This window comes from Bos javanicus, chromosome 3 (genome assembly GCF_032452875.1).
Source record: "Bos javanicus breed banteng chromosome 3, ARS-OSU_banteng_1.0, whole genome shotgun sequence".
Lineage (NCBI taxonomy): Eukaryota > Metazoa > Chordata > Mammalia > Artiodactyla > Bovidae > Bos > Bos javanicus.
In genome coordinates this window covers 62,731,096-62,747,715 of record NC_083870.1, presented here as the reverse complement: position 1 = coordinate 62,747,715, position 16,620 = coordinate 62,731,096, and the positions used below count along the sequence as shown (strand labels likewise).

The 16,620-nt window shown below is 38.1% G+C and overlaps 1 protein-coding gene across 18 annotated transcripts in view; it reads left to right on the top strand.

Moving 5' to 3' along the window:
• Positions 1-16,620, top strand: part of ADGRL2 (adhesion G protein-coupled receptor L2) — a 201,760-nt gene that overhangs the window by 101,332 nt on the left and 83,808 nt on the right. For all 18 annotated transcript variants that reach the window (XM_061411467.1, XM_061411470.1, XM_061411468.1 and 15 more), the window contains exon 3: positions 13,705-13,918. In XM_061411467.1, coding sequence (XP_061267451.1) covers positions 13,705-13,918 — 214 coding nt within the window. The remainder of the gene's footprint in view (positions 1-13,704; positions 13,919-16,620) is intronic.

Sequence of the window (16,620 nt, the reverse complement as noted above, 5' to 3'; positions counted from 1 at the left end):
TCATGCTAACTAAGCTTATTAACACACAAATTGCAACATTTACAAGGCCAGGATGCCGGAAAATGACATTGCATTACTTTATCTTCTCTATTCTTGGCATGAATACAAGTTCAGAGGTGAAAGTAGTTTTTGTTATTGTTTTAAATTCTACATAAGTCGTGGTTTAGACTTCACATAATAGTAACAGGTTAAAGAACTATATGTTAATGAACACAAAAATTAGTTATTTTAGGGTTTGATTGATAAAAGTTATTTCTTAAATTGAACTAACAATAAAACAATAGAGTGACATTATGCAAAGTTACATGGAATGAGTTTTTAACACACTGCCTTTAGTATATAAAGATTCAGTTCAGTTCAGTTCAATTTAGTCACTTAGTCATGTCTGACTCTTGGTGACCCCATGGACTGCAGCATGCCAGACTTCCCTGTCCATCACCAACTCCCGAAGCCTGCTCAAACTCATGTCCATTGAGTTGGTGATGCCATCCAACCTTCTCATTCTCTGTCATTCCATTCTCCTCCCGCCTTCAACTTTCCCAGCATCAAGGTCTTTTCTAGTGAGTCAGTTCTCCACATCAGGGGGCCAAATTATTGGAGTTTCAGTTTCAGCATCAGTCCTTTCAATGAACATCCAGGACTGATTCCTTTAGGATTGACTGATTGGATCTCCTTGCTATCCAAGGGACTCTCGAGAGTCTTCTCCAATACCGGAGTTAAAAAACATCAGTTCTTCGGTGCTCAGCTTTCTTTATAATCCAGATCTCAGATGCATACATGACTACTGGAAAAACCATAGCTTTGACTAAACGGACCTTTGTCGGTAAAGGAATGTCTCTGCTTTTTATTTATTTATTTATTTTTTTAAATTAATTTTATTCTATTCTCAAACTTTACATAATTGTATTAGTTCTGCCAAACATCAAAATGAATCCACCACGGGTATACATGTGTTCCCCATCCTGAACCCCCTCCCTCCTCCCTCCCCACACCATCCCTCTGGGTCGTCCCAGTGCACCAGCCCCAAGCATCCAGTATCGTGCATTGAACCTGGACTGGCATCTCGTTTCATACATGATATTTTACATGTTTCAATGCCATTCTCCCAAATCTTCCCACCCTCTCCCTCTCCCACAGAGTCCATAAGACTGTTCTATACGTCAGTGTCTCTTTTGCTGTCTCGTATAGAGGGTTATCGTTACCATCTTTCTAAATTCCATATATATGCGTTAGTATACTGTGTCTCTGCTTTTTAATATGCTGTCTAGGTTGGTCAAAGCTTTTCTTCCCAAGAGCAAGTGTCTTTTAATTTCATGGCCGCTGTCACCATCTGCAGTGATTTTGGAGCCCAAAAAGATAAAGTCTGTCACTCTTTTCGTTGTTTCCTCATCTGTTTGCCATGAAGTGATGGGACTGGATGCCATCATCTTTTCTGAATGTTGAATTTTAAGCCAACTTTTTCAGTCTCCTCTTTCACTTTCATCAAAAGGCTCTTTAGTTCTTCAATTTCTGCCATAAGGGTGGTGTCATCTGCATATCTGAGATTATTGATGTTTCTCCCGGCAGTGTTGATTCTAGCTTGTGCTTCATCCAGCCCGGCATTTGGCATGATGTACTCTGCATATAAGTAAATAAGCAGGGTGACAATACACAGCCTTGACGTACTCCTTTTCCGATTGGGAACAAGTCTGTTGTCCCATGTCCAGTTCTTCTAACTGTTGCTTCTGACCTGCACACAGATTTCTCAAGAAGCAGGTCAGGTGGTCTGGTATTCCAGTCTCTCTAAGAATTTTCTGCAATTTGTTGTGATCCACACAAAGGCTCTGGCGTAGTCAATAATGCAGAAGTAGATTTTTTTCCGGAACTATCTTGCTTTCTCGATGATCCAACGGATGTTGGCAATTTGAAAGATTTTCATACAAAGGCAGGTTTTATTACAAATCCTTTTTTTTAAATTTACTTATAATAATCTCATTAATATGCAGTAATAAACGAAAAAGTTGAGCAAAGTGAAATAATTTACCTTTTAGGTTTACTTTCAACATTCTCTTTTCACCAAATTAAAATGAAATGGAAATAAATTTTCTGGAAGCTTCTAAACTAGAGTTTAGCTTGGTAGAAATCTCTTCATCAAGTATTTTTCTTATTTCCATTTTAGGAATGAAACTCATTAACATATATAAACAGAATAAATCAAGGATTTCATATGGCAATACTGGTAATAGACCGTGGTCCGCGTTAATGTCTGTAGGGCTTGAAGTCACAGCCTCAGTCCCGTAGAGGACCCTGATAATCAAATAAGTGGTGCTTACAGGGGATGATTGAAAGTGGGCGGTGAAGGGGACGACAGAGGATAAGATAATTGGAGGGCGTCACCAACTCAATGGACATGAGTTTGGGTAAACTCCGGGAGTTGGTGATGGACAGGGAGGCCTGGCGTGCTACAGTCCATGGGGTCACAAAGACTCAGAACTGAACAGGGACCCTAGCTGCCATGAGCAGGAGCATCCATGACAAGGTTTAGTTCAAAGTAAAACCAGCAAAGTTGAAGTTTTGGTTTTATAGCTTAATAAGAAGTCTTTTTAGAAATGTATGATTTTACAGAAATGTCCAAAGACCGGACTGATGGAGACAATGTTAAAAAAGCAAAATGTTCCTAATCAAGAGCTTGAAGTCCAAGCTTATCACAGCATACTATTTATTGCCAGAGTAACATATTTTTCGTCCAAAAATGCTCATAAATGATGTGAAATCCAGTGTTAGAATTCCAATTCTGGTCTTACAAATTCCCATCTCATAGCAGTACGTCTGTTTATTAGGAATGTGAATGTGAATGATTTCGGTCCTAAGTCACTGCACCTGTTGCCAGGAGGTATTTATTCCAATCACTGGCCTAAATCACAGAGAGTTATCGCTTGACGTTTTATAGCTTGGGGAGGGGGGACTGTCTTTTCAAAATCATTTGTTTATAGTAGAGAAAATGGAACAAAACAGTTTATTTTACTCCAAGTACCACTATTTGCCACTGTTCACATTTGCACAGCACAGAGCAGCAGCAATATTGATGTTTTGTTCACAGGGCCTCCCATAAATTTTTTCTTATATTGTCAGAATTGTAAGATGGATTGGATTATATTTTGTTTGTTGGGATGCTTACTTTTTTCTTTGTTGAAATAGAAATAGATTGAAATACAGCTTAGAATAAATGTCATAGTGTGATTAAAGAGCTTTAATTTGGACATTTCTTTATGCTGTTGATGTTGATTAAGCAAATTCGTTGACTACTTGACCATCAGAGAACTATTTCCTTTCTTGCCCTTCTTGCACTAGGAGGCACCCAGCATATCCTAACTATGTTCTTTCCAATGGTGGTCCCCAAACCTGCTGCTAATTGCCATTATCATTTGGATGCTCATTAAAATTACATTGAAGAACATAAATTTGGGAGCTGTAGTACTGGGGTTTCAAACCTTGATTCCATTCTTACTGATGTATGATTTTGGAAAACATGATTTTTCGGTGCCATAATTTCCTCCTTTGTAAAATAGTAATAATAATACCTATCTTGTTTGGTTGTTTTGAGGATTTGTAGTCAGTAGTAAATATTTGTAAAGTCCTTAAAGGGACTTCTAGTGATGATGGGATGAAGAGAGTAGCAGTTCCTCTTCCTGCAACAAGTATAAACCTGAACAAAATTGTCAACAACCGCATTTTAGGGCTTTAGAAATTAACCAGAGCCAAATAAGAAATCAGGAAGGATTTCTTTATGAAAAGCTGATGGAACTTGCAGTATACACAGTTGACGTTTAAAGCCTTCTAGCCTTGGGCTGTCCTTACACCCCTTCCCCCTCCCACCCCCTGCCACATTCTTTGGCTACCTCATTGTGGTTAGTTTCATCAGAGAGGGCAGGTCTTGAAAATCTATGACTGAACTGCCTGGAAGAGTTGGCTTGATTTAGAGTAGAGGGTGGAAACCCATGCCTAGGGGTAAAAGTAGTAAACACTGTGGAAAACAGATAGGGAAACCCCCTAGCTCTGCTAACCTGAGGTTGTGGTCCCCGTGGGGGAAACTGAGGGTCAGTCTGAAGCATAACCAGGAAACCTTGGAAATGAAAGAGCCAAACACACGTTCTGTGCATTCTTGACTGACTGGAAAGCTATACACATAGCAGAGGAGATGTGAGGGGATATTGCAGAAAGGAAAGAACCAAGGCCGACTTGAAAAGCGCTTGAACTTTGAACAGTCTGCCTAACACACAGATCAATCATCAGAGGGTGGTGACCTTATTATGGGTTCATCGATTTTGTGAGGAAGTCTTTGCTCAATCATTGGCTGATCACTAAGCTATGCAGGGACAGGTGTAATCCTTAGAAACTCAGACTAGAAAATAAAAATAAGTTAAAATAACAATGACAGCAATAACAATAATGAACATAGACATAGCACCTTCTAGCTACAGGAGAAGTGTGCGTACGTGTGTGCTCAGTCACTTCAGTCATGTCCAGCTCTTTGCTACTTTATGGACTGTAGCCCACCATGGGATTCTCCAGGCAAGAAAACTGGAGTGGGTTGCCATGCCCTCCTCCAGAGTATCTTCCAGCCCGGAGATTGAAGGGGATCGAATCCGTGTTTCCTGCATTGGCAGGTGGGTCTTTACTACTGAGTCACCGGGAAGACAGGAGAAGACAGCAGATTAAATTCAGTCAGAACACTAAAAGGAAAGTAATATTAACAACATCAATTCTCAGGGGAAAGAAATTTAGAGTTGCTAACAGTATATTATTTAAAATGTTTAGTTTTCAAGAAACCCAACAAAATTTACAAGACAGGAGAAACAGGGAAGTTGACCCATACTGCAGAAAAAAAACATTCAATACAAACTACTACCTCTGATGTGGGCCCACACGTTAGATTTACAAGATAAACATTTCATAGTGGCTATTATAAATATTTTCACAGATCAAAGGAAAACTATATTAGAGAGTTAAGAGGAAATAGGAGAAGGCAATGGCACCCCACTCCAGTACTCTTGCCTGGAAAATCCCATGGACAGAGGAGCCTGGAAGGCTGCAGTCCATGGGGTCGCTGAGGGTTGGACGAGACTGAGCGACTTCACTTTCACTTTTCACTTTGATGCATTGGAGAAGGAAATGGCAACCCACTCCAGTGTTCTTGCCTGGAGAATCCCAGGGATGGGGGAGCCTGGTGGGCTGCCGTCTATGGGGTCGCACAGAGTCGGACACGACTGAAGTGACTTAGTAGTAGTAAGAGGAAATATGATTATGACCTAACAAATATGTAATAAAGAAAACCCATTTTTAAAAAGCCTTGGAGAAATTCTTAGCACATCTTAGTTATTATATCAATGTGTTACAAATAAATACATTTTCACCAAATACAGATATCCATCCTATCTTCATTTGAACCCAGAGATTCTGATTCAGTAGGACTGGATTAGGGCTTGAAGATCTGTCTTTAAAAAAAAAAAATACTTTCCAGGTGACTCTGATGCAAATTCATATCTGGGAGTCAGTCATATACTCCTAGCCAGTTATTTTAAAAATTGTTCTGAAAATGCTTAGTATAAAAAAAGTAAAAGAAAGTATTAGTGGCTCAGTCATTTCCAGCTGTTTGCAACCCCATGGACTGAACAAAATTGTCAACAACCACATTTTAGGGCTTTAGAAATTAACTAGAGCCAAATAAGAAATCAGGAAGGATTTCTTTATGAAAAGCTGATGGAACTTACAGTACACACAGTAAGTTTAAAGCCAGGCTTTAAACTTCCAGGCTCCTCTGTCTATGGAATTCTGCAATAATACTGGAGTAGGTAGCCATTCCCATCTCCAAGGGGACCTTACCAACTCGGGGATCAAACCCAGGTCTTCTGCATTGCAAGCAGATAGATTCTTTACCATCTGAGGCACCATGGAGGCTCCAAAACAACTCTGAACTCAAAAGGAAGAAAGTGCAATTAAGATAAGGTGGTTACAACTCTGGTGATTTCTTCTTTTGACTCACTAAGTCTTTAGAGAGTGAAAGTCAGTCAGTCAGTCATGTGTGATTCTTTGCAACCCCATGGACTGTAAAGTTCATGGAATTCTCTGGGCCAGAATACTGGAGTGGGTAGACTTTCCCTTCTCTGGGGGATTTTCCCAACTCAGGGATTGAACCCAGGTCTCCCCACTTTGCAGGCAGATTCTTTACCAGCTGAACCACAAGGGAAGCCTAAGAATACTGGAGTGGGTAGCCTATTCCTTCTCCAGGAGATCTTCCTGACCCAGGAATCGAACCAGGGTCTCCTGCATTGCAGGCAGATTCTTTACCAACTGAGCTATGAGGGAAGTGCCCCACTAAGTCATTAATGTGATATAAATAGCAATGTAGATAGATACATGTTTTTAGGAGTAAGTTTTGTTCTGCCTTTTCACAAGCTTTACTTAGTGAAAATACTGAATTTTAAAAATTAATGTTAATTGCAATAGTTTTATTTAAGACTTTCCAAACTTCTTTGAAGTTCTTTGCTGGTTGAAAGAGTTTTAAGTTTTAAGCCATACCCCTTGACGTGTACAGGAAAATAGGGAGAAAAGGCCAAAGAAAGAGTAACAATTTACATTTTTCTTAAAAAATATATGCTTTCTGCCGTCCTCTGCCACCATGGTGCCTGTGAAAAAGCATGTGGCGAAGCAGGAAGCAGGTCTTGAAGTTTATTCTTGATGTACCCATCTTATAGAAGATGGAAGCATGGATGCTGCCAATTTCGAGCAATTTCTTCAGGAGAGAATCAAAGTGAATGGAAAAGCTGGGAATCTTGGTGGAGGTATTATAACGATAGAAAAAAGGAAAGCAAGTTCACTGTAACTTCCAAGGTGCCTTTTGGTTATGTGTAGTTGCTAACAACAAAGTTATGAATTGCATTACTTTTAGATTAATTTTACTTTCGCAGTAAAAAGTAAAATTTGCATTACTTTTTAGATTATTTAGAGGAGGAAGATGAGAATTAAAACTCAGTTATCTGGAATATTTTTATGAGTTCCTGAATAAAATTTAGGAACCCCCCAAAATTTTTATGTATGTTTTTCTTTTGATTTCATAATTGGCCATGTTTATTTTCTCTCTTCCAATAAATTTTTGATTAAAATAGTTAATGCAGAAAGATCTCTGCTTGTGGTTTATGTGTGTGTGTGTGTTAGTTGCACATTTGTGTCCTATTCTTTGTGACTCCATGGACTGGGGCCAGCCAGGCTCCTATGTCCATGGAATTCTCCAGGCAAGAATACTGGAGTGGGTTGTCATTTTCTTCTCCAGGGGATCTTCCCAACCCAGGGATTGAACCTGTGTCTTCCCACATTGCAGGGAGATTCTTTAGCATTTGAGCTACCTTGGCTAATTCATCTCAGGAGCTTTTGAGAGTTTCCATGGCAGTACATACAATCTACATTATTTGCCATTGTCCATCCTAGCTAACATTCTCATATATGTTTATGAGCAACAAATTTATTCATTAGCATGTATACTTGATTAAAAGGTGTTTGCTTGTTTTGAATCATAGATTGGTGAAATTTGATAGGACTTTGAAATGACTTTCATTCTTCAGAAAAAGAAATTAAAACCCATAAAAATAAAATGACTCAGCCAGGTTCACAAGTCTGACCCAGACACCGGTTCCAGTAGTCATGTATGAATATGACAGTTGGACTATAAAGAAAGCTGAGTGCCGAAGAATTGATGCTTTTGAACTGTGATGTTGGAGAAGACTCTTGACAGTCCCTTGGACTGCAAGGAGATCTAACCAGTCCATCCTAAAGGAAATCAGTCCTGAATATTCATTGGAAGGACTGATGTTGAAGCTGAAACTCTAATACTTTGGCCACCTGATGTGGAGAGCTGACTCATTGGAAAAGACCCTGATGCTGGGAAAGATTGAAGGTGGAGGAGAAGGGGCAATGGAGATGAGAAGGTTGGATGCCATCGCAGACTCAATGGACATGAGTTTGAGCAGGCCCTGGGTGTTGGTGATGGACAGGGAAGCCTGGCGTGCTGCAGTCGATGGTGTCGCCTACTCAGACACACCTGAGTGACTGAACTGAACTGAACTATATATATGTCTATACTTGAGCAATGTAGATGTTGCTCTCTTGATAAGTTTATGGCACACATCACTGCATTTCCATAAATATAGTTTTCATCATTATCTATATGTTGTGTGAACCTTTAAAATAATTGTTTCCTGTCAGTTCACTAACATTTTTGATGAATTTCAGATGGTATGAAAAATTATAAAATAAATCTTGTTTATATTATCGACATGGAGGCTTGAAAAGTCTCAGAATCCCTTTCTGTTCATGGCTGTTACTGAGAGCATGGGCTCTGGAATCTGAGAACCTCACCTGTGTTAAAATCTAACTCACAGTAAATCTTTGAAACCTTGAATGGCCTCCTATTTGATGCCTTAGTTTCATACTCTGTAAATTGGTATTATTACAGTAACTACTTCATTTCTTTTATTGTTGTAATTGTTGATGATGTTGGTGAGCATAAAAAAGGGGGATCCATAAAAAACATTTAGGGCAGTATCTAAACATTGTAATTGCTATATAAATGTTAGCCACTAAATATATTTCTTCAGATTTGTTTTTTATGAATATAAATGTTTATCCATAGGATTTAAATCAAGTTAAATAAGATAATCTTCATAGACATCTCTCTTTTGAGAAATTGTAATGAACCCCAGTAGTACCTAGAAAATAATAAATTGGCAGAATTTAAATATTTTTCTTGTTTTGAGGATACACATAATTTTATTGATTATAGTTTATTTTTTCTCAATGCACATTCAGTTTTCACTGCCAAAGAAAATAGATTACATACTGTAATTTAAAAAATAGGAAACACATTGTAATTTATATTGTTTCAGACAAATACTAGTTGTTAAGTTTAGCAATTTGTTTTGACAGAATTTATTGGAATTATGTATCATGTACCAATCTAGGCACTGGAATTATAACTATCATCACAGTCTAGCAAGGAAGACATACATTAAAAATGAATGTAATAACAGCACCATGTGGTAAAAAGTATTTAATACTATGAATAAAAAGTGTTTAATACTATAATATTAATAACATGTTATGTTAATACTATTTTAATAACAAATAACTAAATAAAAAATATTTAATATTATGATGTCTTAAATCATTGTTCACCTGTTTTTGAGCAAGATTTTAGGAAAGAGAACACTTAACGATTTAAGACAATGAACATTGTAGTATTAAATAAATCAAGGTTCACCATGAAGAATTCATTCCGTTCTATGCAGTGAAAGTATAAGTACCATTATCTTTTTTTCAGAAGACTCTGTATTGGAAATCTATATTAGTAAATTGTTTACATGTTTATATTTTTTTCCTTTTCTTTTTCATACTTTATCTTTTTGGATGACTAATATTAAGGCTTAAAAATCTTTTATCTGAACTAACAGCCAGACTTCTGCCATTTTTCAAATATCTTTCAAAAGCAGAAGAAAATTCACTTAGAATCATGACTATAATCCTGCAAACTATCATCAACAAAAATTAAAGCTGAACCACAGCGCTTCAGAATGAGTTCTATATTTTTGACAAATACTACAACGTATGAATTTTGACTCCAAGCCAGAATAACATGTTCTTACAATAACACGTTCTCATTTGTAATATTCTCTAAAAATATGATCTACAGGAATTACAATTGCAAATCATCTCTGCTTTTAAAATATGCTTTGCTCCCAAATTTTGTATGATGTCACTTGTTTGAATTTTCACACAGCATTTTTCGTCACACAAATAAGTGTCAGCTTCTGTCAGCTTCTTCATAGTATTTAATACTGTGATGTTCATTGTCTTAAATCATAAGTGTTCACTTTCCTAAATTCTTGCTCTCCCACCTGATTTTGAGCAAGACTTTAGGAAAGAGAACATTTAAGATTTAAGGCGAAGTGTCATGAGACCATAAATCTTCTTAGTAAAAACCTACCAAGGTTGATGTTTGCCTCAATCCTCTGAAGACTTTTGTGCTCTAAACTGTGTCCTTTTCATGTCTCTCCATTTCAATTACATTTTGTTTTCTCATTAGAACTGAGAACTCAGCCAGGTTTCAGACTTGCTTATTTCCTAAATGATACCAACGTGTGACCCAGTAATCCTTTTGCAGGATTATTTGCATCTTAGAAAGAAGATGCATGTTTGTTTATCCAGGACACTTAGTTTTGTTCATTTAGTGAGAGGCGTTGTACAGTAGTTAAAGCGAACAGATTTTTGCATTGGATTGACCTGGGCAGAACCTAGTTTTTCAACTTGGAAGTTTATGTCTTGGGACACTTTACTTCTTAATATCGTTTTAATTTTTTTTCGAGTAAAAAGGGATGTGAGGGAAGGCTTATATGATGTAAAATAATTTATAGAGATAAAAAATACTAAAATTAATGCTTATCTTTTATAACAGGAATGCTATAGATGGCAACAAGTTAGAGAACTGAAATAAGAAATTGGGTCAATGTAGAAGTTATGGCACCCCACTCCAGTACTCTTGCCTGGAAAATCCCATGGATGGAGGAGCCTGGTAGGCTGCAGTCCATGGGGTCGCTGAGGGTCAGACACGACTGAGTGACTTCACTTTCACTTTTCACTTTGATGCATTGGAGAAGGAAATGGCAACCCACTCCAGTGTTCTTGCCTGGAGAATCCCAGGGATGGGGGAGCCTGGTGGGCTGCCGTCTATGGGGTCACACAGAGTCAGACACGACCGAAGTGACTTAGCAGCTTAGCAGAAGTTTTTGATGTGGTCGATATCCCATAGGTAGCAACCAGCACACATAGATGTGCTGTGTCTACACATAGCACTTCTTGGCTGTCCTTGGCTTTCTCGGCTTTTTCCTTTGTTTTCTGTTCTATTATTAGAGGACCCCTGGTTGAAATTTTTAAAACCTAAAATCCTAATTTTTTATTCTATTCTAAATTGTTTTTTATCACATTCATGAACAGTGATTACCTACATTCAGCCTGATACACCGTACGTAAGTTCATGTGGCACTTTCAATTAAGTGCTTTTCTGCACGTATCTCATTTATGAGTCACACTGGTAGGAAAAGTAACATCATAGGTGTTACATAGATGTTTCACCTCCATTTTTTAAATGACAAAACTGAATCTCAGAAGTTTTGCCCCTTTGGAAATTTTCAACTTTTTGGACTAGATTGGAGCAGTACTAGGTCCTATGAATACCCATCTGCTCAATCCTTTTACTTATGTCTCAATCGTTTCACTTATGTGAGTTTTCAGTAAAGGCTCTACAAGTTGAAACACATTAGTATGCCATAAGGGGCTTCCCAGGTGGTGCTAGTGATAAAAATTTTGCCTGTTAAGGCCAGAGTCACAAGAGATGCAGGTTTGATCCCTGAGTCAGGAAGATCCTCTGGAGTAGGAAATGGCAACCCACTTAAGTATTCTTGCCTGAAAAGTTCCATGAGCAGAGGAGCCTGGAGGGCTACAGTCCATGGCATTGCAAAGAGTCAGACATGACTGAGCAACTGAGCACAGCGCACACACATTGTTCCATGAGGGTGATACTGGCACAGTGTCTTAGTTATTTTGGGAGATACTAAGACAAATGTACAATGGTGTGATCACTCACCTACAGCCAGACCTCCCGGAATGTGAAATCAAGTGGGCCTTAGGAAGCATCACTATGAACAAAGCTAGTGGAGGTGATGGAATTCCAGTTGAACTATTTCAAATCCTAAAAGATGATGCTGTGAAAGTGCTGCACTCAATATGTGAGCAAATTTGGAAAACTCAGCAGTGGTCACAGGACTGGAAAAGATCAGTTTTCATTCCAATCCCAAAGAAAGGCAATGCCAAAGAATGCTCAGACTACCACACAATTGCACTCATCTCACATGCTAGTAAAGTAATGCTCAAAATTCTCCAAGCCAGGCTTCAGCAATATGTGAACCGTGAACTTTCTGATGTTCAAGCTGGTTTTAGAAAGGGCAGAGGAACCAGAGATCAAATTGCCAACATCCACTGGATCATCGAAAAAGCGAGAAGAGTTCCAGCAAAACATCAACTTCTGCTTTATTGACTATGCCAAGGCCTTTGACTGTGTGCATCACAATAAACTGTGGAAAATTCTGAAAGAGATGGGCATACCAGACCACCTGACCTGCCTCTTGAGAAACCTATATGCAGGTCAGGAAGCAACATTTAGAACTGGACATGGAACAACAGACTGGTTCCAAATAGGAAAAGGAGTACGTCAAGGCTGTATATTGTCACCCTGCTTCTATAATATAAGTTATATTTAACTTCTATGCAGAATACATCATGAGAAACGCTGGGCTGGAAGAAGCACAAGCTGGAATCAGGATTGCCGGGAGAAATATCAATAACCTCAGATATGCAGATGATACCACCCTTATGGCAGAAAGCGAAGAACTAAAGAGGCTCTTGATGAAAGTGAAAGAGGAGAGTGAAAAAGTTGGCTTAAAGCTCAAGTTTCAGAAAACTAAGATCATGGCATCTGTTCCCATCACTTCATGGCAAATAGATGGGGAAACAGTGGCTGACTTTATTTCTCTGGGCTCCAAAATCACTGCAGATGGTGACTGCAGCCATGAAATTAAAAGATGCTTACTCCTAGGAAGGAAAGTTATGACCATCCTAGACAGCATATTAAAAAGCAGAGACATTACTTTGTCAACAAAAGTCCATCTAGTCAAGGCTATGGTTTTTCCAGTAGTCATGTATGGATGTGAGAGTTGGACTACAAAGAAAGCTGAGCGCTGAAGAATTAATGCTTTTGAACTGTGGTGTTGGAGAAGACGTCCCTTGGACTGTAAGCAGATCCAACTAGTCCATCCTAAAGGAAATCAGTCCTGGGTGTTCATTGGAAGGACTCATGCTGAAGCTGAAACTCCAATATTTTGGCCACCTGATGTGAAGAGCTGACTTATTTGAAAAGACCCTGATGTTGGGAAAGTTTGAAAGCAGGAGGAGAAGGGAACGACAGAGAATGAGATGGTTAGATGGCATCACTGACTCAGTGGACGTGAGTTTGGGTTAACTCCAGCAGTTCATGATGGACAGGGAGGCCTGGCGTGCTGCAGTTCATTAGGTCGCAAAGAGTTGGACATGACTGAGCGACTGAACTGAACTGAAGACAAATGTATTTTAAGATAATCAACATAACAGCAATTAATATGTGTACATTAAGCAACATAATATACACCATTGTCCTGTGTAACACAGCTTTGATTTCATTTATAAATCTAAGTGTTCCTTTATTAAATATTGCATTCTGTATTTGTTAATCTTGTCATTCTTTTAAATTGATTGATCAAATGTGTTGTTTTTCTTTGGATATACTCAAAAAGAGCCACTTAGTTTCCAAATGTGACTAGGCTATACAGAAAATACTTTATTAAAGTAATTTAAAATTCTTATAAAATGAATACTCCAGCTAAAGATATATTTTAAAAATCTAGTAATAAATTGCTGATTCATAGTCAAGGTCCTGGCAATTAATTAATAAATGTATGAATGGATGGTTTGAAAAACATACTTTGATACCTCTCAGATATAGATGTGAGTAATATTTCTTGAAAATAATTTATTAATATACTTCATACATTATTTCATTTTAACTTTTTTTTTTTCTTTTTTAAGGTTTCAGCAGAGCAGCTTTGCCATTTGGGTTAGTTCGTCGAGAATTATCCTGTGAAGGTTATTCTATAGATCTGCGATGTCCAGGCAGTGATGTTATAATGATTGAGAGTGCTAATTATGGTCGGACAGACGACAAGATTTGTGATGCTGACCCATTTCAGATGGAGAATACAGACTGCTACCTCCCAGATGCCTTCAAAATTATGACTCAAAGGTAAACGTTCATGTGTTAATATCCAGTTTTAGCTACAACATCCAAATTAGTGAAAGTGTTATCATAATTCCATATTGGATGGACACTGTCCATATCTCAATGTATTCATTAAACTGAGTTAGAGTTTTCCTACTAATGTTGATTTCCATTTTATATAGATTGACATATTTATACATTGACATAGATAATGAAATAGACTGAATTATTATATGTTTTTTATATATCATACAATAAAGAGTAATCAAAATATAGTCTAGTTTTTTAAGACTTCAAAATTTTGAAATATTTTATAATATCAAGAATGCTTCAGTGTCTCGGTCTTTGGCAGTAATTGCTTCTTAATTGTTTTAATGAGTAAACTTCATTTTTCAGCAAAAATTAGCAGAATGTACACAGAATTATCATATTCCATTTACACATATGTGTAACTTCCTTAACCATTGACATCCCGACATCCCTTACCACAGTGTTACATTTGTTTTAATAGATGAGCTCACACTGACACGTCATTATCACCCAAATCCTCCATTTGCATTAGGGTTCACTCTTGCTGTTGTACATTCTGTGGGTTTTGAAAAATTTATAGTGACCCTTATCTACCACTACAATATCATACAAAACATTTTGATCTAAAAATCCTGTGTCCCACCTGCTCATTCCTCCCCTAGCAACCACTGAACTTACTATTTTCTTACAGTTTTGCCTCAGTTGGAATCATGCAGTATGTAACCTTTTCAGATTGGTTTCTTTCACATAGTAATGTGCAGTTGTTTCCTCCATGTCTTCATGGCTTAAAAGCTCATTTTTTTTAAGTGTTAAATAATATTCCATAGTCTGGATGTACTAGAGTTTATCCATTCACTTACTGAAGGACTTGTTGATTGCTTCCAAGTTTTGGCAATTAGGAATAAAGCTTCTGTGAACATCTGTTCAGGTTTTTGTGTAGACATAAGTTTTCTGTTCATTTGGGCAAGTACCAAGAAGCATCATTTGTTGAATCTTATGGTAGGAGTGTATTTAGTTTTGTAAGAAACTGCCAAAATGTCTTTTAAAGTCGCTGTACCATTTTTCATTCCCATTGACAATGAATGAAGGGTGCTCCGTACCTTCACCAACACTTATTGTTAATGTTTTGCATGCAGTGAGTGCTTCCCAGGTGGCTCAGCAGTAAAGAATACACCTGCCAATGTTGGAGACACAGGAGACATAGGTTCTATGCCTGGGTCAGAAACATAATCTGGAGGAAGAAATGGCAACTCACTCTTAGTATTCTTGCATGATATTCCATGGACAGATGAGCCTGGCAGGCCGTAGTCCAAGGGGTCGCAAAGAGTCAGACATAACTGAAGCCACTTAGCACACATGCATGCAATGACATATCATGTTGAACATCTCTGAATATACATACTCGCCATTTATTTATGTTTATTAGTGAAGTGTCTGTTCTGGTCCTTTACACTTTTTTAATTGGATTGTTTTCTTATTGTTTAGCTTTAAGAGATTTTTTATTTTTACTTTTAATTTCTTTGGACTGTGCTGCAAGGCCTGCAGGACCACAGTTCCCCAACCAGGAATCGAATCCATACATTCTGCTATGGAAGCATGGAGTGCCAACCCCTGGACCAGCAGAGAATTCCCTTTAAGAGTTTTTTTTTTTTATAAATATATTTTGGATAAGAATCCTTTCTTACATATGTCTTTTGCAAATATTTCCTCTCAACCGATGACTTGTATTAATGCTCAGTTTTAAAAAAAGCAAACAAGATAAAAACAACACACTATGAAAGCTAAGAAAACTCAGTAGTGCTCATTCTCTCTCTTTCTTGATTGACAGACAGACAGAAAATGGTGATAGTTTAGTCGTCAGGTCTTATCTGGCTCTTTGTGACTCCATGGACTATAGCCTGCTAAGCACCTCTGTCTCAGGCAAGAATACGGGAGTGGGTAGCCATTTCCTTCTCCAGGGGATCTTCCTGACCCATGGAGTGAACCTGGGTCTTGTATGTTGCAGGTGGATTCTATACTGACTGGGCCACCAGGGAAGCCAAGAGAGAAAATAGATAGAGAGAATGGAAAGAAGGAAGGAAGGAAGACAGAAAGATATTTGGGTAATATACAGTTGGTTAATTTTGGGTTTTAAGATTGATGTACTGGAAAGTATTATAAACTATAAAACATATGAATGGTATCTCTTAACTGGAGCATTACCTTCCTACAAGTAAATAGAATATGAAAAACTGCTGCTAATGTTTATGGACTTTCTGTGCCGTAACACAGATTACCTAATTCTTGGCATCTTTCTTTGTTTTGTTTAGTACTCGTGGCATCTTCATTAGAGTTTTCTTATATTTAAGATATTAAAAGAAGATTTAGTTATGATTGAACTAAGACAGTAATACCCAGCATTTCCTGTTATTTAGAACATAAAAGGAGAAGGCAATGGCAACCCACTCCAGCTCTGCCTGGCAAATCCCATGGACAGAGGAGCCTGATGGGCTGCAGTCCATGGGGTCTCTAGGAGTCGGACACGACTGAGCGACTTCACTTTCACTTTCATGCATTGGAGAAGGAAATGGCAACCCACTCCAGTGTTCTTGCCTGGAGAATCCCAGGGACAGGGGAGTCTGGTGGACTGCCGTCTATGGGGTCGCACAGAGTCGGATACGACTGAAGCGACTTAGCAGCAGCAGCAGAACATAAAA